The sequence below is a fragment of the Chrysochloris asiatica genome, unplaced genomic scaffold (assembly GCF_000296735.1).
Source record: "Chrysochloris asiatica unplaced genomic scaffold, ChrAsi1.0 scaffold00314, whole genome shotgun sequence".
NCBI lineage: Eukaryota > Metazoa > Chordata > Mammalia > Afrosoricida > Chrysochloridae > Chrysochloris > Chrysochloris asiatica.
This window is the reverse complement of record NW_006408832.1, coordinates 1244975-1258045: the sequence shown is the minus strand read 5'-3', so window position 1 is coordinate 1258045 and position 13071 is coordinate 1244975. Positions and strand designations below refer to the sequence as shown.

The 13071-nt window shown below is 54.6% G+C and overlaps 1 protein-coding gene across 1 annotated transcript; it reads right to left on the bottom strand.

The window, feature by feature from the left end:
* Positions 1-3353: 3353 nt before the first annotated feature.
* Positions 3354-11138, bottom strand: BOK (BCL2-related ovarian killer). Its single transcript, XM_006875214.1, has 5 exons — positions 11033-11138; positions 10311-10559; positions 8624-8752; positions 3750-3913; positions 3354-3511 (listed from the first exon to the last, which is right to left on the bottom strand). The coding sequence occupies exons 2-5, from the start codon at positions 10528-10530 to the stop codon at positions 3386-3388; spliced, it is 639 nt and encodes a 212-aa protein (XP_006875276.1). The 5' UTR covers positions 10531-10559; positions 11033-11138; the 3' UTR covers positions 3354-3385.
* Between the last annotated feature and the right edge of the window lie 1933 nt (positions 11139-13071).

Sequence of the window (13071 nt, the reverse complement as noted above, 5' to 3'; positions counted from 1 at the left end):
CTGGTGGTCCCAGAGACCTCCGCTCCTAGACTGGAGAAATAATCACTCCCTTCCTTGCCACAAAACGTCTACCTTTGCATTTCCAACCCTCACATTCCATCCTGATAACCATTATTCACTACAGTATCGCGAGTAACCCATCTGTATTTCCTTTCATCAGCTCCACCTAGACAGATTGAATAGTACCTACTGGAGATTCTGCCTTCCGCCATGCTCCCTAGCTCTAGGTTCCCTCTTGAAAGCTTGTAAGCCAGTCACTTCTTGCCTTTGTAGTCACTCCCTCCCCAAAGACAAGATTCAGGAGCAGGTTGGGCCAGTCCCTCCCATGTTTATTCTTTTTCAGGGTTGGTTACCTTTGCTTGCTTTTTTCCCCTCCCACATGAACAGCATTCTGGTAGTTCGTTTGTAGGGATTGCATTACATTTCCACCACTCACCTGTCAGTTTGTCATACTGTACTGGCTTGCGTGTTGCTGTGATTCTGGAAGCTATGCCACCAGTATTTTAAACATTAGCAGGGTCATTGATGGTGGACAGATTTCGGATGAGCTGCTACACTAAGGTAGTGAGAAGGAGAGGTGGACGCCTTCCTAATGTTTAGTCACTGAAAACCATACGACTAGCAGTGGAACGCTGTCAGCTAGGACCCGAAGAGTGACAACTGAAACATGACGAAAAATGAGCGCCGTGGGGTGGAAGGCACTCAAAATGTGATTGGGGAAGAAGTGTCTCCTCAGAGTGGAGCTGACCATGATGACGGAAAGGAGTAAAGCTTTTCAGGGCGTTGAACAAGGGGTATCACTGCTGACATCAGGTGGATGTTGGCTGAAAGCAGAGAATACCAGAAAGATATTTACTTGTGCTTTGATTATGCAAAGGCCTTCGATTGTGCGGATCATGACAAGCTATGGACAGCATTGTGGAGACTGAGTACTCCGGAACACTTAGTTGTGCTCATGAGGAACCTGTTCACAGACCAATAGGCAGCATCTGAAGAGAACAAAGGAACACTGAATGGTTTAAAATTAGGAAAGGTGTGCACCAGGGTTGTCTTCTTTCATCATACTTACTCAATCTGTATGCTGAATCAATAAATTGAGAAGCCAGATTATATGAAGAAAAATGTGGCATCAAGATTGGAGAAAAACTCATTAACAAGGCTGACTTAAAATACTTACTGATGAAGATCAAAGACCACAAGGTGCACCTCCATATAAAGAAATGAAAAATCCTCACTGGTGGACCAATAAATAACACCAAAATAAATGGAGAAAAGATGGAAGTTGGCAAAGACTTCATTTTGCTCGATCAATTATCAGCACTCAATGGAAGCAGCAGTCAAGAAATCAAATACTGTATTGCATTGGGCAAATCTGCTACACAAAACCTCTCTGTAAAGTGTTCAAGAGCAAAATGAGGACTTAGGTACAAAATTTGAGGGCTAAGGTACACCTGAGCCAAGCCATGGTATTTTCAGTAGCCTCATATACATGTGAAAGGTGGACAGTGAATAAAGAAGACCATAGAAGAATTGATGCATTTGAGTTATGATGTTGGAGGAGAATATTAAAAGTACCATGGACTCCAAAAGAACAAACAAATCAGTATGTTTTGGAACTGTTGGAAGAAGTACAGCCAGAATGCTCCTTAGAAGCCAGGGTGACCAGACTTCATCTCTCATACTTCAGACATAGTATCAGGAGGAACCAGTCCCTAGAGAAGGACATCATGGTTGGCAAGGTGGAGGGTCAGAGACAAAGAGGAAGACCCCCTAGGAGATGAATTGGCACAGTGACAGAAGCAGAGGACTCAAGCGTAGCAGTGATTGTCAGGTTGGCAAAGGATGGAGCAGTGCTTTGTTCTGTTGGGCATAGGGTGACTATCAGTCAGTACCAACTTGACGTCTGGGGTGGCGCTATGGGCTAATGCGTCAGACTGCAAAGTCGTTTGAACTGCAAGGTCGCGGTGATTCAAGCTCACCAGCTCCTTGGAACCCCTATACAGGATTGCTATGGGTCAGAACCGACTCAACGTCACTGAACAACACCACTGCCATCAACAGCATTAAATTTACTTACTGAACCGTCTTCCCATCCAGGAACATGGACTTTCTTGGTCATCAGGTGGGCTTGACCATTTGCCTCATTAGGGTTTCCCATTTCATGTGGAGTGGGTAGCCTCAGGGGCCTTGGTCCTCCTGCCTGGTCAGCCAGCTGAAGGGGGTGGGGTACAGGGGTTAAGAGACCCTAGCTATCATCTGCATTGTTGTGTTCAGTGCCTTAAAGTCAGCGCTAAAGTCATGCTGACCCAATCTAGGGTTTCCGAGGAGCATCTAGTAGGTTTGAACTGCTGACCTTGAGGTTCATAATCTAGTGCTTATCCTACAATGCCACCAGGACCCTGCATTGTACAGAAGGGGAAATTGAGGCTGCATGCAGATCTTCCATCTTCGTGGGCCTGTGTTGATGGTGGGACCTGCCCAACTGGCCCCGGCACCGGATAGACTTGATGGACAGAAATGACATGGATCCTTAAGGCTAAGTAGGAAACAAGAGGAGTACAGGTGGTGGGAAGCTGTTGGGGTGCGGGAACCTGGGCAGGTGGGAAGGGTGGTGGGTTGATGCCTGACCAGGAGATGGCACTAGACACAGGCAATGCGGGGGTGGCCAGGAAGACTGGGGAACTCCCCCTCTAGATGGACAGAGACAGCCTGCCAAGCCCATGGGGAAGCAGGGTAGAGGTTGGGCACAGAGACCCCAGCCTCCTCGATGAAGTCCTGATCTGGAACTCAGATGGGGTCAGAGAAGGCGTGGGCACGACACTGGTGGGGAGGGAAAAGCCCCTCAGGTCACAGGTGTCTTGTAGAGAGGTTGCTGCCCACCTCCCAGTGGGATATGAGCCTGGTGATTGGGGGCTGTCTTCCTACAGACCCTAGAGGCAGCTGCAGGGGGAGTGGTTCTTGGAGGAAACCAGACTCATCCTGGCTGAGAGGAGACTTTATTGGGACCAAGTTCACGTCTTCACACACAGAGTTCATCAGCCACACAGGACCCTGCCCTGGGTCAGCAGGACCCCATAGTAACTTGGGCTCTGGCCAGGTCCTTGTGCCCACCACTTGAACATGCAGGACCTGCTGCCCAGAGACCGAGTCCAGCTCAAGGCCAGGGGCAGGACCCCCCCTCCCTTTGGGGTCTGGAAGTGGACCCCAAGAGTCTGGGCCCACAGCAAAGGGGGACAGTGGGTTCTAAAGGAGGCCACACAATGGGGTAAACCCAGCTGAGTGTAGGGACACTCCCCAATCCCTGTCCATGGGCCTGGGGTCCAGCAGTGGGCCACAAGCCTTCTGGTCCAGTGCCGAGGGCCAGGCAGAGGCCAAAGCTAGTGGCTCATCTCTCGGGCAGAAGTACGAAGAAGACAGCCTTCAGGAAGCGCCCAAAACTGCAAAATGCAGCCACCAGCCAGTGGGCACGGAGCCCAGGGTCCGTGCTGACCACACACTTGAGGACATCAGTCTGGAAGGAGGAGGAAACAGTGGTTAGAGAGGGGTATCACCCAAGCCCCCAGGAGGCAGGGTTGCATGGCTGACGTGGGTTTGATTCCCCCCAATCCCTCCAAAGGGACTAACAGAGTCAGGGGCTGTGGGGGTGAGGAGGCAGCTGAGCCTGGTCCAGCAGGGCCCTGCTGCTGTCCCCCTCCTCCTGTGTCCTATGCTGGGGAGCCCCCACCCTGCCCGTCCCCGACCCTGCTCACCCATCCACCGCGCCTCCGCAGCCAGTTGGCCAGGCTCTTGCGCACGAACTCCCCCAGGCAGTCCACCAGGGCGTGGACCATGGCGGGCTGGGCCTGCCGCACACAGTCCACAGCCAGCCCTGCAGCCACCGCGTACAGGGACACCACCTTGCCCCATGTGATGCCTGTGGAGAGATGGGTGTGGTCGGGAGTCCATGGTCTGGGCAGCCAGCGCCTAGTGGTCAGCCCCACCCAAGCTAACTCATGACTTGGCGGTCAGTCCTGTGGAGGCTCCTCAAGCCCCCAGGGCACCTGTATCCCACCCAACCAGCCTGCCACAGGGTCAGGAGCTGCAACAAGAGATATGGATTCTGTCTGTAGGTGGGTTCTTCTTCTCTTCCAGCTGGTGGTGGCCCCAGGAGATGACCTGTGGCTGCAACACTCCCATCTCGGCCTCCAACGTCAGTCATGGAGTCAGGAACCACCCAGACAATCCTGGACCCTCTCATCTTACACCCTGGTCTCGCACGTCTGCAGACACTTTCCTGAGTAGATTTCACCCAGGTTTCGGGAGGTGGGATGCTCACTGGGGAAGGGCTGGCAAGTTCTCAGGGGACTCAAGGCAGGGAAGGTGTCAGAAGATGGAGGAATCTTAAAGGCACTGGAGGGGTAATTTTCAACTTGTTGTGGGGAAGGGTCTTCCTGTACCATCCCACCTACAGCAAGCTCAGGGAAAAAACCATCACTGGCAACCCGGGAAAGACGAGGAGCACCTGTAACTACATACGTCTGTCTCCTTGATATCTAAAGAGATTTTCTAAATCGAGGAGTAAAGAAATCTGGGCACGTTAGGCGTTCATCACAAGTGTACCCTTGCCAGGGATCCCAAGAAAGGCAAATGACAAAGAGGCACGCAGTAAAGTGGAGCTCCAGAGGTTACTAATGTGTGGGTACGGTTTCACTGGCTGTAACAAACGGAGCCCACCCATGTGCAGGGGCGGGGGCAAATGACAATCTACTTTGTACACATTCTTCTGTAGATCTCAAATGTCTCTAAAAACAAATGTAGTCTTTTTAAAGAGTGATGTCAGCTGCTGCCTATTAGGTGGAAAACTGAAACGGCAACATGCGGGTAAACACGTAGCCAGTAAAAGTGAACAGGCAGTGTGGAGACATGCGGGAAACCACCAGCTTCCAGAAAATGTTCCAAGGAAACAGTGAGGCGTCTTCCACTGCCATCTGGTACAAAAGCTCTCCTTCCAGCTCCAGGTCCCAGTCCATCTGAGCTGTCTGGGTTCCCTGTACCCCAGCCTCAGTCAAGTCCCCTCCCTCTAGGAGCCTTCCAGGCCGCCAGACAATACCCATCCTGGTGATCAGGAGCTGCTGACCAGGTCTGAGCCCCTAGGACTGAGCTCTGGTCTGCCCACATGGGTCCCTTTTGCACCCAGCAGGGGTCACACGAAGCTGAAGGCACTGGGCATTGTCACCTCAGGGGTCAGGATAGGGTGGACCAGAGACTGGGAGTGTGGGGTCTGGTGGGGGACTGTGGTCTTTGTGCTCATCTGTGTTTTCTTTTCAAAAGTGAGATCTAACCCACATACTATTGCTTGGTAAAGTGGAGAATGAGTGAAAAACAAGAAGACCCCCAGCAAGATGGGTTAATACAGCAGTAACAGCAATGGACTCCAGCATAACCACTCTGAAGGTGCCACAGGACCGGGCACAGTTTGGTTCTATTGTGCACGGGGTCAGTATGAGTCAGCACCAACTCACAGCGCACACAACTACCACACGCCATAACAAAGGAAGGGTTGTCAGGGTCTTCACAGACCTGTGTGATCATCATTCTGACACGTTTTCATCATTCCCAGAGAAACCCCCAAACCCCACCAGCTGTCACCACAGCCCGAGGCCCTAAACCTTGTATCTCCAGGAAGCTGTTTACTTTGGACATCTTAGATAAGTGAGCTCATAGGGTATTTGTGCTTTGTGACGGACTTATTTTACCTAACATAATGATCTCCAGTTCCATTCTTCTGGTACCAGAACTTCCGTTCTCCTCATAACTGAGTAAGATTCCATCATATGTCCGTATCATATTCTGTTTACCCATCCATCTGTGGATGAACATTTAGGGTGCTAAATGTTTTAGTTTTTAGCTATTGTGAAAAACGCTGTGATGAACATTAGGGAACACTCATCTGTTTTGATTCCCGCTTTCACGTCTCTTGGGTTCGCATCATGATGTAAGTCTCTAACTTTTCCACAATGGCTGTACCACCAGCAATGAATGAAGGTCCCGTTTCTCCACATCTTCACCAACACAGGACACTTTCCGATTTTCTGGTGCAGGATTGTCTCACTGGTTTTGGTCTGCATTTCCCTGATGCCTAACGGTGTTGGACATTTTTCAGGTGTTTGCCGTCCATTTGCAGAGCTTCTCTGGAGAAATATCAATTCAAGTCCTTTGCCCATTTTTAGATTGCTTTTTTGTTGTTGAGTTGTAAGAGTTCTTGACATATTTCTTCTGTGTTTTCTGATCTTTCTGTGATAAAATATTGTGCTCTTGTAATAAGAATAATTACGGATTTTAAGCCCAAGGTGATAGCAGAGACAGGGGCTTTGAGTGTCGGCCACAGGCTGACCTGAGCCATTTATCAGCAGAAGTGGACAGGCCTGCCACCTCTGCAGCCCCTCACAGGCCACAGAGCCCTCCACCTGCCCTGCTCCAGGACAGTGGGTTCAGAGGTCAAGACAGCAGTCATAGGCTGTAGACCCATGAAGTACTGCCGAGGGCCCAGGTACCTGCGTACCTGACCGCTGTGACCAGACCACCCCAGAGCAGTATCAGGACAGGAATGGGGGTAAAGGCAGCCAAGACATGAGACAACCAGGTGTTACCTGACCCACTGCAAATGACACCAGCCACCTGTGCCGTAGGCTGCGCTGGAGCGCTCCCCTCGGAGCCTTGCTGGGCGCACCATCCCCGTCTAGGCTGAACTGCAGGTGAGCTTGTCTGTCCCCGGTCACACCAGCCTCCCTGTCCTCAGTCACACCCGCCTCCCTGTCCCCAGTCACACCCGCCTCCCTGTCCTCAGTCACACCCACCTTCCTCTCCCCTGCCCATACATATCCCAACCTCTGTCCCCTGTCACACCCACCTCCCTCTCCCCTACCCATATCCCAACCTCCCAGTCCCCGGTCACACCCACCTCTCTGTCCCCTTCATGCTCCCCCCCACCCCACCCCATGTCAGTCCGGGCAGCCAGGGCTGCCTCAGAGACATTCTTCCTTTTAAAGCCAGTTTTTGCCTCATAAACCGGACGCCTGACAGTCTGTAGACAGGCCCACGGCCACCCACACACAGGCGCCAGGCCCAGAACCCAGCCAGACACCAGGGTAACCCATGGTCCCCTCTGCTCCAGGGGCCCCCCCTGCTCCGGCCACTATCGCCCTGTGCTGTCCACCCCCTTCCCACCCTGCTGTAGTCTGCTGGCCCTTCACCTGCCCACTATCCCCCAGCCTCGGCCTTGGCCTCAACAAGGGCCAAGTTGCTGACCTGAGACTTCCTACGATGTCATCCACCTCCTGAAGGGCCTACCCTCAGGCCTCCCTGCAACCTGCACCTCCAGGTAAACCTGCACACCTGCTTTCTAGTTGCCGAAGGTAACAGAGCTGGGTACAGAGTGGGGGCTGCCGTAAGGTGTGAGGGCAGCATCCACATACCTGTGTCCCCCAGCATGTCCCTCACCCACTGGCTCGGCCATCTCACCAGCTACACCAGCACCCTCAAAGGCTAACCTCCCCCGACCACTGATGTGGGCTGGGCCTCTCCAGGGCCACCGGGTGGACGCAGGATGGCCCCAGCTGGGCTTCGTTCCCAGGAGAGTCAGCACGGGGCTGTGAACACTCCGGAAGGGTCTCCGCCACAGACCCACCCTTCCCAATAGACCCACAACAGACAAGACACAACCACAGAAGGAAAGGCAGGGTCCCCTGGCTTTTCACCTGCCCTCTGGATCACAGAAGTCCCCTGAGGAAGGGACCAGTTCCTCCAATCCCAGACTCTCCCCTGACGCCCCCCTGTCTTTTCACAAGGTGGGGACTGAGGCCCCCAGTGCATCCTGTGGATCAGGGCAGGAGTCCAGAGGGGGCTTGGACCCTGTAGGATTGTGAGGCGGGGCTGGCCTGGAGCCTGGGCAGTCAGGGCAGGACGCTACAGGTGGCCCTTGGCAGGGAGACCGGGGTCTGTAAAGCTAGCAGGGGTCCCACTGGCAGAACCCGCTAAGCAGCTGGACCGATCCTCAGGCCAGGGGAGGCCAGGACTCCAGAAGGCAGCAATCAAAGGGACAGCGGGGGAAGGCGGACACTCCTTGTGGGGCATCCAGAGACTGGGGGGGGGCGGGGGGCGCAGTGACCCAGAAAGACCGCATGGGGGGCAGCCGGCTCATACCAGCTGCTTGCATCTCCAAGGAGTCCATCAGCCCCCTCCCACCATTCTCACCCTTTGTCTAGCCCCGTTCCTGGGACAAGCCTCTGACCCACAGAATTCGGCGGTGACACCGTGTGATCCGAAGCCCGGTCACAAGAGCCTGGTCCATCTACCTGGCCCCCCCTGCTCCCTCAGCACCTGATCTTGTGGTCAGAAGCTCACGTGAGACCCCGGGCAGGCTCCAACAATAAACCTGGCTGTAGCCATATCGGGGCTCAGGGGAGTTATCCTGGGAACCCCAAGTTACCCTTGAGTTCAGTCTAAGTCCCTACTTTGGGGACAGCTTGTCAGTCAGCAATAATTAAACCCAGCTGGTAGAGTGACTCAGTCCCAGAATGCTGTGCTTTGGGGGATTCTTGAGCTGGGGTGTGGCCAGGGGTAGGGCCGGGGCTGGCCTGCCTACCTGCAGAGAAGATCTGGGTAGCCACCGCCAGGAATGCATCCGTCACCACCGTCTCACACTGCAAGGAGAGGTTCAACTGCCGGGCCACGTTACGATAGACGCTGGGCCGGATCAACTCCAGCTCATCCCCTGTGTGAGCACCAGCAGTCAGAGGACGCAGGGCCCACCCCACCAAGGCCCCAGGACAAGGGGCCAGGGAGGTACCTGGGTGCCCCTGGACCTGAGTCTCAGGTGGCCCTGCCCTCCTTACAAGCCAGCCCCCCAGGGCAAGCCGGCTGGGCCGGTGCAGCGGGAATCACAGAGCTGGGATGTGGCTGCTCTGGGTTGTAGCTGCTCGGTGGGTGACTCAGGGCCCCCACCAAGCGGCCTGAGGCAACAGCAGGCTGGGGGTGGGGGTGGGGCACGGGGGCGGACAGAGCACAGCCAGGGAGGCTGGGGAGGCACCCAATCGAAGATGAAACCACACCCCAGACTCCAAGCAGCGCTGTGGGGATCCAAGGCACAGCGGCCATCAGCCTGAATTCCACGCCATGTGGGACCCAGTGTCCCCCCAAAGCCAGCCAGGGAATGCTGCCAGCTGGACATCCAGGGTCAGTTGCACTCCATCTGATTAAAAGCTAGATGGAAGAGGGCCCTGTGGGGGAAGGGTGCCATGGAAATTCCCCGGGCTGGACTGCTGGACTGATGAAGGCCAGTCCCCCGAGGATGGCCACTGGGGTCATCACCCGGCTTCTTGCTTCTTCCTGTGAGACCTGCCCCATGGCCCCTGTGGCCTCTGCCCCCAGGAACCTTTGGCCATCTGGGAATGGGAGTGGGACAAGGGCCTGAAGACCTAGCTTCCAGCTAGCCCCTGCCCTGTGCTTGGTCTGCCTTGATTTGTCTTCCTTTCATCCAATCTCTATAGCCCATGGAAGGGCCAACCCAGGACCCCTGGGGTCCCACAGCAGGCCAGGACAGAGCCATCCTGATACTACTAACAGGGTCTCAGGATTACAGCCTGGGGGGGGAGGGGAGAGGGGAATGGCTGACTCAGGAAGTCCCCAGCCTTTGACTCCCAGCAGATACCCCAAACCCTGCAGGTTCCGGTCTTTCTCTACCTATGAACCTCCCCTTCCTGCCAGAAAGTGACACACAGCCCGCCCCCTGGAAAGGCCAATCTGTGGGGGGAATCCCTATGGGTCAGCATGGCATCCGGAACATGGGGGACAGGAGACTCAGTCCTGCAGCCGTCAGGACCCTGGGGGACGCTGGGGACAGTTAGGCTGTGAGTCATCTCAGGAAAAAATACACAGGTGGCTTCACATCTACCCACCCCCCCAGACGTCCCCGTGGGTTCTTGGTCACCCAGCACCCCACAGTTCTGGAAGACCTCCAAATCCAGAGGAAATATGAGGCCCAGACAGGCCCCCAGCCAGTAGCTCTGTGGACGATTTCCCAAAGCAAACATCAGGACACGTGATTTCACAAAGGATTTTGTGCCCAGCTGAGAACAGAGGTCACTCCGAGGTTCAGCCTCTAAAACCTCATTCTATTGTTTGTGGCCAGAATGCCTGAAATCTGGGCGGCACGGGCAAACCTGACGGTCTGTGGGGAGGACGGGGCCCGGGCTGGGGCACGCACTGCTCTCCATCCGGCGGGAGTCCAGGGCCCCCAGCGCAGGGGGTGGCCCCCTCGGGCCCGCACTCACCCAGGCGCAGCAGCACCGCACACACCTCGGCCAGGCGGCCGCCCGGGGGCGCGGCGCGATCAGGCGCGTTCCAGGCCAGGCCGGCGCGCAGCAGCCGCGCATGCACGAACTCGCGGCCGAGCGCCTTGGCCTGGGCCACCAGCTCCTTGTCGGTGGGCGAGCGGTCAAAGGCGTCCATGATCTCGGCAGCGAAAACCGAGGAGCGCCGCAGTACTTCCATGGCGGAGACGCGGGCGTGGGGCGCCGCACCTGCGGGCAGAGAGTGCTCAGCGGGGGCGTCCCGAGGGAGGGCAGTGGACTTGGAGAGGGGGCGCTCCGGCCGTGCGCTGCAATAGCCTCCGTGCACCGGGCGGGGCGCGCCTGGGTAACCGCTCGTTTTTATGGCCTGAATCTTAAACAACGTTGTCACTTTGTTTTTAAGATTCCGAATTGAATCTAAAGCCCGGGTCACGAGCAGCCAGTGGTCGGAGGGGACCGGGGGAAGGGGGAATCGGCCATTTGCCCTGGGGCCACCATGTCCCGGCTCGAAGACGAGGGCCGGGGCGCAGGGCAGGGGGCGCGGCCCAGCGCGCCCGAAACTAAGCGACACCCAGGGCCCCGTTCCATGCCCCGCGCGGCTCCGGGCCACCCACCTCGGGGCCTGGCTGTCTTCTGTGTATGTCCCCTGCCTCGCTGTCCCCATGGCGCGAGGGGTACGGCACGCCGCGCCCGCCCCTGCTCACCTCTCCCGCCGCATGGCGCGGGGGCCGGGGCGGAGTTCTGGCTTCACCACCCGCTCGCCGCCGACTCTGCGGATCTCGATCCTTCCATTCAAACCCGCGAGGACGCGCGCCCCGCCCCGCCCCGGCGCCCGGCCCGTCCACGCCCGCGCTGCAGGACTGCGGCTCCGCTGGGTCTCCGCGCTCTCCCGGGCTCCAGTCGGCACTATTGCGGACAAGGGATACGCGGGGAACACCGCGCGACTCCTCGCCGACGGGAGGCGAGGCTAGAGGCTTCGCCTTCTAAGGACAAGGAAACCCCCGGGGGAGGAGTCGCGGGGACGCGCCAGGAGCCGCCCCCGCCGCCTCGGGGCTTAAGGAGGAATGCGCGAATTCCCGGGAGGGGCTTGGGGTGGGACCGGGCTGGGAACTAGGCGGTGCGTCCAGAGATGAGGGCCTCACTCGGACACTAGACGCCTGGGTTCACGTCCGGCTCCATTCTAATACGGGTTGTACGTTTCCTGGATGCTCGGCTGTGTCTGTGTTGCAGGTATTGGCTTTTGCTTTTACTGAACAGAGTGTATGGACTTTGCCTTTCTAGTTAGTACTTTTTCGTGAAGATGCTCTCTGACGCCTTTTTCTAAAAGCTTCATTATTTTAGCATTCACCTTTAGCTCTGTGGTGGACCACAAGTTAATTCCTGTGAGTGGTGTGCGGTAGGGAGGCGGGGCTTATTTTTTTCCATATCGATAACCACTTGACCCAACATATTGAAAAGACCGTCCGTTTCCCACTGAATCGAAGAACTCACCATAACTCAACTGTCTGTATATGTGAGGGCATCTTTCTGGACTCCATCCCACTGGTCTATTTATCTGTCCTTGACCCGCTATCACACAGTTTGAGCGACATTACTAACTTGATCTAATTCACATATAAACAAAACTTCACCCTACAACAGTGGAATGCTCTCTCTGTTCATGTGCACATAGGACATAGATCAAAATCGACCACTGTTGTGAAGCGCCATCAAGTCGGTTCCAACCCATAGCCACCCTATATAGGGTTTCCGAGGAGCGGCTGGTGAACTTGAACCACCAAACTTGTAGTTCAGCGCTACACACCAGGACCCCAAATCGACCATATCTTTTCTACTATTGAGTTAATTAAAGTCAATTGTAAAAAAGTTCCTTGAAATGCTCCAAAATGTTTGAAAAGTAAACATCACAGTTCTCAATAATAATAAAAAATCACAATTGTTGTTAGGTGCCGTGGAGCCGGTTCCGACCCATAGCGACCCTTGTACAGGGTTTCCGAGGCTGTAAATCTTTACGGGAGCAGAAAGCCTCATCTTTCTCTTGCAGAACAGATGGTAGTTTCGAACCTCTGACCTTGAGGTTCGCAGCCCGATTCGTAACCACTACGCTACCAGTTGTTGTTGTTACATGTCGTTGAGTCGGTTTTGACTCATAGCGACCCTTGTACAGGGTTTCCGAGGCTATAAATCTTTACAGGAGCAGAAAGCTTCATCTTTCTCCCGCGGAACAGCTGGTAGTTTCGAACCGCCGACCTTAAGGTTTGCAGCCCGATTCGTAACCACTACGCTACCAGAGCTCCTATAAATCACAGTAGAGGCTGTAAAATAGTTTGAAGGGAGCAATCACGAAAATAGGACGTTTGAAGCATTGTGGGATACCTCACTAAAACAGTACTTAGAGGGCAATTTAATCCTTTAAAAAAAAGGTTGAAAATTATTTTTCTAAGCATCCAACTCAAGAAGCCAGAAGAACAGCAAATTCAGCCCAGAAATGAAAGGACATAATTAAAACAGAAAGAGCATCAACAAAACCCAAAGTTGCTTCTGTGAACAGATAAATAGAATTGATAAACTCCTAGAAAGATTAAGAAAAAAGAAAACACCAATTTTTAAAATCAGGGATAGAAAAGGGGATATCACTACACATCCTACACATATTAAATGATATGAACAACTTTGTTTGGATATATCAAAAAATTTTAATGAAATACAACTTACCAAAACTGACACTAGGAGAAACAGAAAA